Source organism: Globicephala melas, chromosome X, assembly GCF_963455315.2.
Source record: "Globicephala melas chromosome X, mGloMel1.2, whole genome shotgun sequence".
Taxonomy (NCBI): domain Eukaryota; kingdom Metazoa; phylum Chordata; class Mammalia; order Artiodactyla; family Delphinidae; genus Globicephala; species Globicephala melas.
In genome coordinates this window covers 11,959,663-11,976,298 of record NC_083335.1, presented here as the reverse complement: position 1 = coordinate 11,976,298, position 16,636 = coordinate 11,959,663, and the positions used below count along the sequence as shown (strand labels likewise).

Genomic DNA, 16,636 nt, shown 5'->3' with positions numbered 1-16,636 from the left:
CCAACCTATGATCAGACATAGCCTCTAAACCTGTCCCAGGCTGAGTCTCAAGCTTGAGCTACAAACTGTGACCTAACTCTGGGATATACTTAATATCCTCCACTGACCACAAAATGAGTGCTCAGCATACGTACTGACCGAGCTCTAACCCTGACCACAAACTGAGGCTCTAACTCGGTCACAGCCTGAGATCTGATCTTGGAAACCTACCCAGCTACAATTTCCACCGACTTAGCACTAACCAGAAAATGACCCCAATATTGGCAACAGAATGACTACTAAACTTGGCCTCATACAGAAACAAAAACATGTACAGAGACTGAACTCTAAACTTGGCCAAAGACTGTGCCTTAATCCTGGCCAAGAAGTGAAACCAAATCTTCTTCAAAGCTTGAGGATATAGTCCAGCCACATCTTATGTCCTAATCCTGTTCACAGATAGAACCCTGAACACAGCCACAGCCTGAGACTTAACTCTGTTCATAGATCAAGTTCTAAACCTGGCCAGATACTGAGTTCATAAATCTGACTATGGAATAATCCACTGAACCTGAGCCCCATCAATGGCCACTGATTTTGCCCCTAAATCTTATAGCCTCTAACTGCTTAGCAACTCAGTTTCCGGTCACAGACTGAATTCTTAACTCTCATCACAGACTGAGCCCATAAGACTTAACCTCTAGCCTGAGTTTTCACCCTGAAAATAAAACTTACGCTCCCAAAATGGCTAATGACTGATCCTGAATCTTTGGGGTAGACTGAACCTATCTCTGGCTAAATGGGAGCCCCAGACTGAATCCCAACTCCGACCACAGCTTTAACCTTAATCCTAGCCACAGACACAGCCAACACCAGAAACTGAACGGTTCACCAAAACTTAGCAAAGACTGAACCCAAACTTTGAATAGGAATTAAGGACAAAAAAACCCAAATATTTTTCTTAGTCTTTGCCGAAAACCTAACAAGAGATTAATTTTAACCCTGAGCACAGATACAACTCACCATGGTAAAGGGCGCACCATGGGAGCTCTATTGCTGGGTACATTCTGAGCACTGCCCTGGGACAAAGACTGTAAATCCTGCCCATAATCTGAGACCCAAAGACTAAACCCTAAGCCTGGCTGAAGAACGATTCCTAACTCTACAAGGTTAAATCAAAACCCTCCTCATATTATTAGAACTAACAGCAGGCTAAGATTGAGTACTAAACTTTGTCACACACTGATTCTTAACCCCGTAAACAAATTTCACCATATTAGTGGCCACAAACTGAGTCCTAGCACTAGCTTGAGACTGAGCAATCAGTCTGGCCACAATCCTAGCCCTCAACTGGGGAGAGATGTACCCATGACACTGGGCAGGGTAGGGACGCTAAAAATTAGCACAGACTGAACTCTACTACTGATACCAGAATGCCTGCTAAGCACACTAGCCAGAGTCCAAGTCCCAAATTGACAATAGGACATGAACACTCTAAACTCAAACCCTGGCAACAGCCTTAGCCCCAAACCCTGATTGCTGCCTGAGTCTCTAAATCTAAACACAAGCTGGATCCTATGTGTTGCCCATTCTCACACTAACTTTATTTGTAGACTGACATATAACATTGGCAGCCAACCTGAGAAACATGTTTACAGTCTTAGCCCTAAAACCTTCTTCATAGTAAGTTTTAACCTGGACATTGGTAATCCTCAAACTCTGGTAAAAGGTTAATCAGATACAAAAATCAGTTGCATTTCTATATATTAACAACAAACTATCTGAAAATTAAATTAAGAAAACATCTCATTTACAATAGCATCAAAGCAACAAAATACGTAGGAATAAACTTAACCAAGGAGGTGAAAGACTTATACACTGGAAACTATAAAATACTGATGAAAGAAATTAAAGCAGATGAATATAAATGGAAAGGCATCCCTCATTCATGGATTGTAGACTTAATATTGTCAAAATGTCCATACTACCCAAAGTGGTCTACAGAGCCAATGCAATACCTATCAAAATCCCAATGGCATTTTATTTTTACTTTTGGCTGCATTGGGTCTTCGTTGCTGTGTGTGGGCTTCCTCTAGTTGCAGCGAGTGGGGGCTACTCTTCATTGCGATGCACGGGCTTTTCATTGTGGTGGCTTCTCTTGTGGCGGAGCACAGGCTCTAGGCACGCAGGCTTCAGCAGTTGCAGCATGCAGGCTCAGTAGTTGCGGCACGTGGGCTCTAGAGCATGCGGGCTTCAGTAGTTGTGCTGCGTGGGCTCAGCAGTTGCGGCACGTGGGCTCTAGGGTGCATGGGCTTCAGTAGATGTGCTGCATGGGCTCAGCAGTTGCGGCACGTGGGCTCTAGGGTGCATGGGCTTCAGTAGATGTGCTGCACCGGCTTAGTTGCTCCGTGGCATGTGGGATCTTCCTGGATCAGGGATCAAACCCGTGTCCCCTGCATTGGCAGGTGGATTCTTAACCACTGTGCTACCAGGGAAGTCTCCCAATGGCATTTTAAATGAAATGGCATTTTAAAGAAAAAACAATCATAAAATTCAGTTGGAACTGAATAGACCGTTTTCCAAAGAAGACATACAAATGGTCAACAGGTATATGAAAAGATGCTCAAGGTCATTAATCACCAGGAAAATGCAAATCAAAACCATGAGATATCGCCTCACACCTGTCAGAATTGCTATTATCAAAAAGAACACAAATAACAAGTGCTAAGAAGGATGTGGTGAAAAGGAAACCTTTGTGCACCATTGGTGGGAATGTAAATTAGTGCAGCCACTATGGAAAACAGTCTGAACATTCCTCAAAAAATTAAAAATGGAACTATCATACTATCCAGCAATTCCACTCCTGGGTATTTATCCAAAGAAAAGGAAAAGACTAATTCAAAAATATATATGTGTCCCTATGTTCACTGCAGCATTATTTGCAATAGCCAAGATATGGAAGCAACCTAAGTGTCCATCGATAGGTGAATGTATATGTCCTACTGAGAAAAATAAAAAGCAAAAGACCAATGGAATCTAAAAAAAAAATAGGTGAATGTATAAAGAAGATGTGGTATATATTTATACAATGGAATATTACTCAGCCATAAAAAGGAACAAAATTTTGCCATTTGTCACAACATGGATGGACCTAGAGGGTATTATGCTAAGTGAAATAAGTCAGGTAGAGAGAGACAAATACTGTATGATTTAACATACATGTGGAATCTAAAAACACAAAACAAATGAATGAACATAACAAAACAGAAACAGAGTTATAGATACAGACAACAAACAGGTAGTTGTCAGAGGGGAAAGAGATGGGAGGAGGAGAGAAACAGGTGAGGGAGATTAAGAGGTACAAACTTCCAGTTACAAAATAAATGAGTCACAGATTTGAAATGCACAGTGTGGGGAATATAGTCAATAACTATATAATATCTTCGTATGAGGACAGGTGGTAACTAGACTTCTCATGGTGATCATTTGAAATGTATAGAAATATAGAATTTGTGCTGTATGTGCACCAGGAACTAACATAGCATTGTAGATCAATTATAGTTCAAAAACAAACTCATAGAAAAACAGATCTGATTTGTGGTTACCAGATGCAAGGGGTGGGGGGCGGCAGAAGGAATTGGATGAAGGTGGTCAAAAGGTACAAGCTATTAGTTATAAGATAAATAAGTACTAGTGATGTAATGTACAGCATGATCAATATAATTGACACTGCTGTATGCTATATATGAAAGGTGTTAAGACAGTAAATCCTCTCCTCTTTGGTAACCATAAGTTTGTTTTCTACATCTGTAAGTCTGTTTTTGTATATAGTTTTATTTGTATTATTTTTAGATTCCACATATAAGTGATATCAAAGTGAGAGGGAGGGAGGGAGGAACAAATTAGGGGTACTGGATTAACAGATACAAACCACTATATATAAAAGATAAGCAATGAGGATTTACTGTACAGCACAAGGAATTATATTTGATAACTTGTTATAACCTATAATGCAGTATAATCTGAAAAAAATAACTGAATCATTTTGCTCTATACCTGAAACTAACACAATATTGTAAATCAAGTATACTCCAAGAAAGAAAGGAAGGAAGGAAGAAAGAAAAAGAAAATTACTTGTTTGCTTTAAGCAAGAGAGAGAGAGGAAGAAAAAGAGAGTACATCCTAATAATTCTCCTCACAAGGAAAAAAATTTGTTTTCTATTTCTTTAATTTTGCGTCTGTATGAGATGATGGATGTTCACTAAACTTATTGTGGTCACCAGTTCTTGATGTATTTGAGTCAAATCATGATGTTATACACCTTAAGCTTATACAGTGCTGTATGTCAATTATATCTCAATAAAACTGGAAAGAAAAAAAATCAGTTAAAAAAAAGTGTCAGTGAGGATGTGGAGAAATTGGAGCTCTTATACACTGTTGGTGGAAATAGAGAATGGTGCAGTCACTATGGAAAAAAGTATGGAGGTTCCACCAAAAATTAAAAATAGGCATATCATTGACATATATATATATATGTGATATATTTATATACATATACTATTATTCAACCTTAAAAAGAATGAAATCCTACCATTTGTGACAACATAGATAAACATAGAAGACATTATGCTAAGCGAAAAAACCAAACACAGGTGGACAAATATTCATAATTCCACTTATACGAGGTAACTAAAATAGTCAAACTCATACAAGCAGAGAAAAGAATGGTGGTTGCCAGGGGCTGGGAAGAGGAGGAACTGGGGAGTTATTGCTCAGTGAGTATAAAGTTTTAGTTTTACAAGATGAATAAGTTCTAGACTTACAACATAGTGCCTATCGTTAAAAATACAGTATTGTGCACTTTAAAATATGTTAAGAGGATAGATTTCATGTTAAATGTTCTTACCACACACACACACACACACACACACACACACACAGAAAATCCACAAAAGAACAGAAGGAAATTTTTGGAGGTGATGTATATGTTCAGTGCCTTGATTATGGTGATAGTGTCATGGGTATATGCATATGTCCAAACTCACCAAAATGTATATATTAAATATGTGGAATTTTTTTGTATATCAATTATGCATAAATAAAGCTTTTTCAAAAGAAATAGAAGGAAGATTGGCCATGATTTTTGTCCCTTTAATCAGGAAAATAAATTTTTCCATAAGTCAAAGCATATTTCTTTTTGTGCCTCATTGATGAAAAAGCACCTGAGAAAAGTAGTGTTAGTTTTTTTTGTGTGTGTGTATTAGCTTTTAGAGTCTATATTTTGAGGAAGGTAAGGAAAAGGGGTACTTTAAAGGTTTTGGGTTAACCAATCAACAGAACTTGCCACAGCAGGAGCTCAATAAAATTAATATCATTATTAAAGAACTTATCTAAGAATGTTTGACAAATTAATCTCCTAACACACAATCCAGCTACTAATAATGATAAGCTTCTTTCAAGTGTCTAAATAAACAAAAATAAGTGTATTGTGTATGGAACAATACTGGAATTATATAAGCCAGAATGTTAATAGAAAATCAAAAGCTTAATCAGATAGCACCAACACCAGCACTCACTGAACAGAAACTCTACACAAAGTCAAAATAGGACAGCTACCAGCAGAATCAACTCTGACACAGGCCAAGATGAAATGTTAATACAGGTCGCTGACTGAACCAGGCTCTGGCTGCAGAATGAGGTACAACACTGGCCACTGTGACTTAGCTCCACAGACCATTCCAATATGGGCAAAGACAGAACCCTGACACTGGCTAAAGTCAGAAACCACAGCTTGGAAGTACTTTGGGCAAATATGCATCCCAAATTCTGTTCATATTCATCGTTAAAATCCTGGCCACAAACTATACTCTAACATTGTCCATAGATGAAATGCTAACTTTGGTCTGAGACAAAACTAGGGCACATGATAGGTAATATCCTAACATGGCAACAAACTGAATATTAAACTTAGACACTGACTGTGCATTAACAATGGCCACAGCCTGAGGCCTAACACTGGACCAAAAATAAACTCTAACCATGAACAATAATTGAAACTTTACCTGATGAAAGACTGAACATAAATCCTGTTCAAATTCTTATTTAGCCTTTCCCCAGGCAACACAATCAGCATGAACTGTAAGCCCCGACTGAGCTATGATACTGGCCTTTACTGATTCCCAAACCTAGAAATGAAAGTGATTCCAACACGGACCAAAAACTAAAGTCAAACCTTAAGCTGAGCCCTAACCCTGGATGTGATCTGTCTAAGGGTGGTCCACAGACTGAGCCCCAACACTGATCTTATAACACATCCTCTCTTATATAAACTAAATCCTAATACTGGCTAAAATTTGAACCCAAATCTTGTACACTGACTTCACAATGAGTATAACTCAGGCTACACTGGACTAAAGGCAGCCTCAGAATGAGCTTTCACGCTGGTCAGAAATATGCTCTGATCTTTGTCACAGAGAGAACCATGGCTATAACACTGGGGCCTAACACTAATAACAGGCTGGCCCTAAACTTGGTTCCATGGTCCTCTAACCATGGATCCACACTGACTTGTAAAGATAGCAACAGATCGACTAAGCCTTTATCTAAGTCGAAGACTGAAGCCAAACACTTTCCACATTATAAACCTGAACTCTGCCCATGACTTCAGCTGTACACTGGCTCTTCAGCTTTAACCTTGGCCTACCAATTGATCTATAAATACAGCCAGACTGATTTACCCTGGGTCTCTATTTCACAAATTCGTCTTATACTCAAGCATTTTTTCCTGGATGTATTTTCAAGCATACTTTCTAACAACAATACATCAAGCGTCTCACCTTTGTATGTGTAAATACACATACACACACATTCCAATAAGCCTTGTAGAAATATTAAGTGTCACTGCTATGTATTTTCTTTCTTTTTTTTTCTTTTGGCCACACTGCACAGCTTGTGGGATCTTAGTTCCCCAACCAGGGATCAAACCTGGGGTCCCAGCAGCAAAAGCACAGAAGTGCAGAGTCCTAACTACTGGACTGCCAGGGAATTCCACTGCTATGTATTTTAATTATTAATTATTTATTGATAGTTTCCCCCATTAGAATATAAGCTCCAAAGGAAAGAGATATGGTCTGGGCTTTGGTTTTTTTTTTCCCCACTCCTCTATTCCCAACATCTAAAATTGTGCCTGGAATGTTGTAAGTACTCAACAAATATTTGTTGAATGGATGAATGAGTAGTTCCTTGTTATTCTTCTGTCCTCTTATTTGACCTCTCTGCACAATATTCCAGTGATTCTACTTTGTTTTCTGTTGCTTCATCTATCAGACCATTCCTTCTAAGCTTCCTTTGAAGGCATGTTTTCGTCTACCTACTACTTGAATACGGTTATTTTCTAGGGTTCCATACTGAATCTTTGTCCTTCTAAAATTTACTATTCTAAACACTCTCTACATGAAATTTAGTTCATATTTACTTATTTAATTACTATTTATTATTGATGTCTCCCAAATGTTTAGTTCTAACCCAGACCTCTCTCCTGTGCTTCAGACCTACATTTCCTTACAGCCTACGAGGCATCTCCACACAAACGTTACACAGATTCCTCAAATTTTTAAATGTCCCAAACTGAATCCCTCCTATCCCTCACAAAACTTGCTACTCTTTCTGGGTTCCCTATCTCAGTGAATGGTACTACCATTCACTCTTCCACATCAGAACTTGGGAGTCACAATGGACGCCTTCCTTTCCCTCCCTTTTCATACCCAAATTGTCATCAAATCCAACTGATCATATCATTTCCTTGCTTAAAATCCTTTGATGGTTCTTTACTGCTTTCAGGTTATATTTTGAACTCATTGGAATGGGCTCCTATTCCTGCCCCATCTAGTTCCTGCAGTATGGAAGTTTTTTTGTTTGTTTGTTTCCTGCACTCTCTCACATCCTTATTTCTCTGTATGGAATATGATTAACCTCCCTGCCCCAAAGATGACAAATATCTTACTGGTTCACCAAGGCTCATCATTCAAGCATTTCTTTCTCCAGAAGTGGAATGAGTTCTTCCTCTTCTGTGGTCCTACAGAACCCTGTATAGAACTTTTTAGTACACTTTGCACATTGTATAGTCTATCTCCCTTCTTAGATTATGAGCTGCTTCAGAGGAAGGACTATTTTCCAATTCTGTATCAATTGTGACTAGTCCAGGGCCTTGCACAAAGCAATTGGCTGAATAAATTATTGAAACTATTAAATCATCTTCTTCCTTCATGTCACTTGTTAAAATTTTAGGCAATTACCTTGGCAAAATGCAATTCCTCTTTCTTTCCCTTCATTCCACTTGGAGGTCAAAAAGTTGTCCTTAAGAGTAAAATTGTAGTAACCCAATTGTAACGATCCATTCAGCTATAAGGATTCATCTCTAATAAAGAAAAGAAAAGTCAACAGTCAGGAGTGAAATTAGTCCTAATAAACAACCATTTTCTTCAACTTTTTAATCACTTCAAAGTGTTTTGGTGTCCCACATATTCCTTTATCCACATCTTTAAACATACGTTTTACTAAAAAGATAGTTTCTTAAAGAAATATACAGTTATTTCTTATTATTCAAGTTGTATATCTGTTCTAAGCTGCTATATTACACCAATGATCGTGGCCACTGTTCTTCATAGCATGGCTTCATTATAGGTTAAACAGGTTTCTTCTGGCTGGCTTCAATCACATTTCTATGCCTACTGTGACACCATTTCAAAATAAAAAATATGATTCCCAATTAAAAACAAAGTATACATTTTCCAGAAACTTTAGAGTGATTCTAATGCACATGGTTCACACAGAACACACTCTGACAACTTTAAAGGTCCAGTCAAAATTCTAAGCTTATCAGAGCATAAATAACACTTTTTAAAAGCCACTGAATCAAAACTCAATGAGAATTTCAAATCACGATATAAAGTGTTTGCACCCCAGGGCTTCCCTGGTGGCGCAGTGGTTGAGAGTCCGCCTGCCGATGCAGGGGACACGGGTTCGTGCCCCGGTCCGGGAAGATCCCACATGCCACGGAGCGGCTGGGCCCGTGAGCCATGGCCGCTGAGCCTGCGCGTCCGGAGCCTGTGCTCCGCGACGGGAGAGGCCACAACAGTGAGAGGCCCGCGTACCGCAAAAAAATAAATAAATAAATAAAAATAAAGTGTTTGCCCCCCAAATGCAAGTAGCTTAACCAACAGTAAAATCAATCTACAACCTTCATCTGTCCCCACAAGCACAACCCCATACCCCAAGAAGGGAGATTCTCTAAGACAGCACACTCCAAACTACAACATCCAGAATACCCTCCTCGAGCCGAAACTGGGGACAATAGGAAATGCGGGAGGGGGCTGGCGGGGAAGGAATTGTGGGTATATAAAAAGAAGTGTCTTGACTCCATCTCCCCCAATCCCCTGTCTTCACTTGAGTCTCTCCGCCAATGTCAATATTGGATTCCACCCTCCTCCCTCCCCCCACCAGGAAGAACAACCTCCAGAGACTTCAAACTACATTTCCCATGAGGGTAAGGGCTCGGGCCTCCGGCTTCCTTGGTGACCAGTAGCCAATAGGAGACGCAGCTGCGGCCGTGGGGGTGGGTGAGAGTCTGGCCTGGGCCTGGGCGCCGGGCCTAAGCCAGCAGCGCCAGGAGGGGAGTTCAGAAGACTATCGCCCGGCATGGGGCGCCGCGAGGGTATCGCACACCCGGAAGCTGCCGCCCCGGCCCGATTTTCCGCGGTTCTATAAGGAGTTGAGCTTCGGTAGCCGGGGAGCTGGAGGTCAGAGAGACAGAAAGCCTGAGCGGCTGAGGCTGGGGACTGTGGGACTGAGGGGGCCTAGGGAGGAGGGTGCTTCCAGAGCCGCGGGCCTCAGCCCTGACTCCGCCCAGCTCCGCCTCCGCGGGGGGGGGGGTGTCGGGCCCGCGAGTCGGGGTGGGCTTCTGAGCTCACCGCGCCCGTTTCCCTGGAGACTCGGGAGCGTGGCCTTTTTTCTCTTTTCCCTCAAATCTGCCCGCTGTCTTTTTCCTCCACAACGGCATCCCGTATCCCCCACCCCGGCCTTGTGCCTCCTCAGACATCTGAAGTTAGGGTTCTCCACCAGGGTCTTCCCTGGGCGGCGTCTGGACTCTCCTTGCTGCTTGCAGGAGTTGGGCGATCTCTTTTTCCTCTCTTCTTTCAATTTGCACTTCAGGTTTGGGCACACACCCCTCCCAATGCACACACACCCCTTTTCCTCTGGGGCCATGGGAATTCCTTGCCACGCCCCGGGCGTGACTTTTTGTCAACTTTTCATTTTCCGCCCCTTTGATGGTGAGATCCGGATCGTCGCCATCTCTTTATTGGCCCCTCCAACCGCTTGCCCCTTCCCTGACCAGGTCTTTGGAGCAAAAAGGGTTTCCCCTCAATTTCCAGAAGAGGTGGGGAGCAGAAGAGGGAAGGAATCTCGTTTTTGAGAAATACGTGTTTAAGGTTCACTGCAGTGTTCTGATGAAAATAAAAGGCAAGTTAGACCTATTGTAAAACCGAGTTAGACCTATTGTAAAAACCAGCAAGATTGATGTTGACAAATATTTAAGGGGCACACCAACTACGGAATAAAGTAGACTGCGCAAAACGAGACTGTATTATTTTATTATTACAAACGCGTGCGAAAAGTGCTTAGGAGTTAGTGGACGGGGATACCGATGAGGTTGGGGGGGTTGATCTATGGAAAGTCAAGCCTAACCCTGGAAGTGCTGAAGGCTTGAAACTCTCATCTACCTTCCAGATCAATCCTGGTTGGCTTTGGGAAGGAGATGAATTTTAATTTGGGTTTCGAAAGAGTAAAGTAGACTTGAAATGGGCAAAGAGGAGGGAGAAACTGCTTCTTCATACTGGGGTTGGAATTGGAGAAGGGTAGATAGAAGAGGGAGCACTTGTATAACAGGTGGGCTTCCCTGACTGGAGTAAAACGTGTCAGCAGGGATAGATTGGGGAAGAAATAGTGTTGAAAAGCTTGGGATCATAGTAATAGGACACTTTAAAGCATCCACATAGTTTGGATTTTATTCTGTATCATAAAATTAAGAACAACAAATTAAGATTGGGTGATTTTTGTTTTCTCATCCTAGGGGAACCTGATTTGAGATCAATTCTTGGAGAACACAAAGAAGTGTGGTGGTATGTTCCAGGTGTGAGTTTAATTTAAACCCAAGAAGGGCTTTGTCTTATAGACTGTTTTGTTTGTGGCTGTTCTTAGCTACACTCTATAGTTGTTACTTTTAAAGCCTAGTGATATAAATTGATTTTCTTAAGAAATGCATTTGCTGTCCTTGTGCATCCTATTACCTGAATTGTAGTCATTTCATTGGGCAACAATAATGATTGCTATTTATTGAGCCCATAAATGTTTTGGCGCTATCATAAGCACTTTGTCACATTATCTTAAGAGTCTTATGAAGCAGGTACTAGTCTTCCCATTTTTCTAGAAGAGGGAACTAAAACGTCAAGAAGTTAAACAACCTACCTAAAGTCACATAGATTGTAAGGAGAGTTGAGGTGGGATTTGGGTGTGCAGATTTCTGACTCCAGAGCCCATGCTCTGTCCACCATGGTTTGCTGGTCCTGCTGTTCACTTTTGTTCTTAACTTTCTATTTGTGGTAAGGAGAGATTATTGTGAGATATATTTGACCATCTTGGCAAAAACACAAATGATTCGCTTTTAGTTTCTATGTCAGTATGTGTCTGCTGTAAAGTAGCTGCCAAAAGCAAATTAGCTTAACTGTTACTGCAGCCGTAGCAAATTGTGTCTGCCAAAACTGTAGTCAGTATTACTATCTTTGAATTAGATGATTCTCTTTATAAAAACATGTCATGCCTCTAAGCTATTTGGACCTTGACAGTACTTTAGGTTTTATTTTATCTTAGACTTTAAGTGACCTTCTGGGGCACTTGGTCTCCTTCATGACCTTTGCCCCACGTGAAGTGTTGGGGATGCAACAGAGCACGAGGTGTGAGCTTTCTCTAGGTCTAGTTGGGGAGATCGATGCCCATCAGGCTGAGATAATGTAGTATGTAGTATAACAGAGACAGGTTCAAAATGCTATGGGAGGATGAAGGAAGGAGTGACTAAATGTAAGGGAGAGTCAGGAAGAAGGCTTCTGTAAGGAGGTGACATGACAGATAGGTCTTGAAGGATAATGAGTTTGCCAGGCAGAGAAGAGTAGAGGGGAGATAGTCTGCTCCCTCTATTTAAGATAGAGGGAGCAGACTGTGAAAGACATGGGATTTTTACAAGAGCAAGGCGTTTCCATTCAATGTTGAGGAATTCAGCATGGTTGGGGTGCAGATTGTTTGGGGAAATGAAGGCATAATTGTAGAAGAGGTCAGGGCTGATTTGTGAAGAACTTTGAACACAATGATGATAAGTTTGGATGTGCTCACATAGGCCAGTGTTTCTCAAAATGTATAGGGCATCTACCATAGTAGTTATGCTTTATTCCCACAAACATTTAAAATTTTATAAATTATATATTCTAATGTAGCTTATAAAAATTAAACTGAATTACATCATCAAATCTAAGGTTACTTAGGAAAAGGTTTACTGAACATACAAAGTAACCAGTTTTAAGTTGATTTAAATAGGAATATTAAGTAAATAATAGTACACATGGTGTGTGAATATGGGAAAATCAGCAAGTAATACTCAAATGACTGAAATTTGGAAAATACTGGTTGTTGGCAACAAAAAAAACATTAAAATGTTTTAGATGAGGAGCGCCATGATCAGATTTTCACTTTAGGATGCACTGGAAGGGGATGATACCAGTTAGGAGGCTGGTACTCTGCTCCAGAGAGAGTTGGTGAGGACCTGAGGGAGCAACATATGAGAGGAGGGAACAGAGTCGAGAGACATTTAGGGGGTAGAATTTGTAGGACTTGGTAGACTTTTTTTTTAACATCTTTATTGGAGTATAATTGCTTTACAATGGTGTGTTAGTTTCTGCTTTATAACAAAGTGAATCAGCTATATGTATACATATATCCCCGTATCTCCTCTCTCTTGCGTCTCCCTCCCACCCTCCCTATCCCACCCCTTTAGGTGGACACAAAGTACCGAGCTGATCTCCCTGTGCTATGGGGCTGCTTCCCACTAGCTATCTATTTTACATTTGGTAGTGTATATATGTCCATGCCACTCTCTCACTTCGTCCCAGCTTACCCTTCCCCCTCCCCGTGTCCTCAAGTCCATTCTCTATGTCTGTGTCTTTGGACTTGGTAGACTTGAATATTATTATTATTTTATTAGTGTCATCTGAACTATTTTAAAAGCCTATATGCCACGTGCCTGTTATCCTTTATATGCTAAAATGAGCATATTATTGCCTAAATCAGGCTATGTACATATATCCATTAAGGTAACAGTGGAGGCTGTTGTCACGAATGGGTTTAGATTACACACGAGCATCCTCACTGCCTTACTGAGTGTCCTTGAGAGCAGTGGCACAGATATACAAGGAGTATGAGTATGATCTGTGATCCTTAGCCATCTGAGAAACTCCTTCAAGACTCAGCTCAAATATCAACACCTCTGTGAAGCCTTTGCTACACCTCCCCCTCCTTCTACCACACACACACATGCATATGCACACAGGAAGCAATAGTAGGCTCCTGGCTCCCACAGGACCCTGTACTTCCTCTGTTCTAGCCGGTACCACAGGCTAGACCAACCATAGTGTGTTGGTCTGTGGATGTGTCTGCCTGTCCCCTAGACTGTGAGCTCCTTGAGAGCAGAAACCTGGTCTCATCTCCATACCCAAAGCATCCAGAATAGTACTTGGTACATGGTAGACACCTAATAAATGGTGACTGGATGAAAAGAATGGATCAACATATTCACATGAATGTAACTCTGGACCTTGGTACCGCAGAGTGCCAAACACTAAAAAAAGATTAGCTGTTTGCTACATTTGCTACTTTTGCAGAATAAAGCAGTAAATTAAAGTGACCTGGGTGTATAACTTCACTAGAGTTTTCTTTCTTTTTCATTTTCTCCCACTCTCCTGTGGTTGCCTTTCTTTTTTTTTCCTCATCATTTATCCACCCAGCCTCCTGTTCCTTAGGCCTGCCCATTGCTTTGCTCCTCTTGACAGAGTTCACATTGCTTCTGCCCCTATATTCTGCCAAGGATCCATTGCTCCTCTCCACGCACCAAATCCAGTTGACACCATCCTTGAAATCACTCTGAAATGGGTCTCTTCCTATTTATAGACACTGCTAGTGGGACTGTAATCTGATACAACCCTTCTGGAAAGAATTTGTCAATATGTATCAAAAATCTTAAAATCGAACATAGCTTTCAACCTTCCACTTCAACTTCTAGGGCTCTATGCTGAGAAAATAAATGTGAAGTTTCTAAAAATTTAGCTCCCAGGATGTCTAGCCCAGAATCTGTTTATAATAGCAAAAGAAAAAGGAAAAAATAACATTTTATTGATAAATGTCTAATACTAGAGGTTTGAATTAAATCATTTATGGTACATGTATGGATTACTAAGTAACCATATAAATTGATATTACCAAAGAATATTTAATGATGTGGAAAGTTGTTTGTGATATATTAAGAGAAAATTCAGGTTATAAAGCTGACAGATCTCAGTCTGCATACACACATACACACATATCACACATGCACAGCCCCCCTCATCTGTGTGCACATACATAGGAAAAGTCCCATAATGGTAAACACACACAAAAAATGTTAATAGAGTTTTCCTATAAATAGAAGGATTACATACGAGTTCTCTTTTTATTTAGTCTTTTCCATATTTTTTGCTAATCCTCTATAATGACATTTTTGTACATTTTCAAAAAGTTATTTAAAAATGCTTTCCCCATGTCCACCCCTATTGCCATCGCCTTAGTTTGGGACACACTGCCCCCTTCTACCCCGCAACACACATATGACTTGTACCCGGGATTACTACTGCCTCCAGCCTGCCTCCCTTCCAATCCTTTCTCCACCAATGCTGACAGAATGAATGATGTTTCTAAATCACAAGTCTAAAGCTATCCAGCTCTACATAAAATAGTTCAAAGGCAGCCTATTGTCCTCAAGATAAAATCCAAATTTCTTAGACTGCTTTATAAAACCTTTGAAAATCAGCTCTCTGCTTTTCTTTCCATTGTCACTTTTCCTCCCACAATTTACTTTTTTCTTGGAGTCTTAGGCCAGTGCCTGGCACATAATAGGTGTTTAGCTAATGCTAACCAAATATCGGTGTGGATTGTATGGGTTAACTGTTGTGTGCCAGGCAATCCACCAGGGTTTCATTTCATCCTCAGAGTAAAAATGTTAAATACATACAATAGTTATCCCTATTTTACAGATGAGGAAAATTAATTAAATAAAAATGGGAAGAAAAGTAATCATAATAACATTTTTTTAAAGAAAAAAATCAAACCCCCCTGCTATAACACAGCTTTCATTTTCCTGAGGCCCCCTGCCAGTCTTTGTCAGTGTGCATACAGACTTTGTTCATTCCTTTGGGCAAGTTATATGTGACCACAGCATAACAAAAACCGTCCAGACCGACATGACCTCACCACGTCACAGTTCACATTGTGTTAATATACAGACATCTTTCCTTTGTGTATATAACACTTCATGCAGGAGAGACAGAAGAGCTCCAATTTCTCTGTTTTTCTTTCTGTTTTGAAATTCTGTGTCTTTGGGGATAGGGATGTCAGCAGAGACCTACGGAAAACTGTGATAGAATTGAATGTACAAGAAACAGTGTGTCTCATGGGAGCCAGTGTCATTGGTTAATTTATTTTTTTAAATGTCACGTAGATGTATTTTCCAGCAATCTGTCCCCAGGGAAGACCTTGGTTGAATTCAACTGTTAATCCTATTTACAGAATGCAGCCTATGCATGCACTGTATTCTTGCATTGTTAAGTGATCTTAGACATATGTAGTGGATTACCATGATGACGTACAATCAGGTGAATATGAGATATCTGATTTTCTCTACAAAAACGTATCAATGTTCATATTGTCATTCAAGATCCTGCTGTGTGGTCTTTCCTTCATTTTCCTTACAGATAATACCCATTGTGCAAAAATGGATGCTCTTCAAAGGATAGAAGTCCTAAGCATGAATTGTCAGAATAAAATTATATCACCTTGTAAGGAATTCTCACTGTTAAATACTCCAGGAAAAAGAATGCATAGTTCTGTTCCATGATCAAATAAGTTGAACATAGAAATTACAGGTAGAGTTTCAGTTCATCTGATGAATTATTGTGGGCTTACTATGTGCAAAGCACTCTGCTAGGCACTGCACTAGATACTTATAAATACCCCCTTTTTATGCGTTCCAGACAGACAGACAGACAGACAGAGATATCTAGTGTACATACAAGAATGAGTGTGAAAGAGCAAATGAAAGAAAGAAGATTTCAACAAGCAGGTCCATCATATAAATGAAAATTTACTCCACTGAAAATTGGGATACCTGCCAGTAGGATACATAGGCAAAAATGAGCTACCAGATACCTGATAAGCAAATAATCTACTTCTCTGTTTACAAACAGTTTGAGGGAAGGAACAGTGACTTTCTGTACATCCAGCCCTGCACAAACCTGCTGGTGATGTT

General features: G+C 40.4%; 2 protein-coding genes across 17 annotated transcripts in view; one reads left to right on the top strand and one right to left on the bottom strand.

Moving 5' to 3' along the window:
* ARHGAP36 (Rho GTPase activating protein 36) overlaps positions 1 to 9,327 on the bottom strand; it is a 158,651-nt gene extending 149,324 nt beyond the window's left edge. For 3 of the 12 annotated variants that reach the window (XM_060292823.2, XM_060292832.2, XM_060292830.2), the window contains exon 1: positions 8,274 to 8,395. Coding sequence is in view for 2 of the 12 variants with exons in the window: in XM_030846539.3 (XP_030702399.1) it covers positions 8,274 to 8,309 (36 nt within the window). In the remaining 10 variants the exon portion in view is untranslated. Of the gene's footprint in view, positions 1 to 8,273; positions 8,397 to 9,217 lie in introns of those variants that run through there. The other 9 variants (XM_060292825.2, XM_060292829.2, XM_030846539.3 and 6 more) reach the window with 8 other exon arrangements.
* A 271-nt stretch (positions 9,328 to 9,598) lies between these two features.
* Positions 9,599 to 16,636, top strand: part of ENOX2 (ecto-NOX disulfide-thiol exchanger 2) — a 285,173-nt gene continuing 278,135 nt past the window's right edge. For 2 of the 5 annotated variants that reach the window (XM_070044727.1, XM_030846538.2), the window contains exons 1-2: positions 9,599 to 9,776; positions 11,108 to 11,167. The gene's annotated coding sequence lies outside the window, so the exon portion shown is untranslated. Of the gene's footprint in view, positions 9,777 to 11,107; positions 11,170 to 16,636 lie in introns of all 5 variants that reach the window. The other 3 variants (XM_060292814.1, XM_030846528.3, XM_060292816.2) reach the window with 3 other exon arrangements.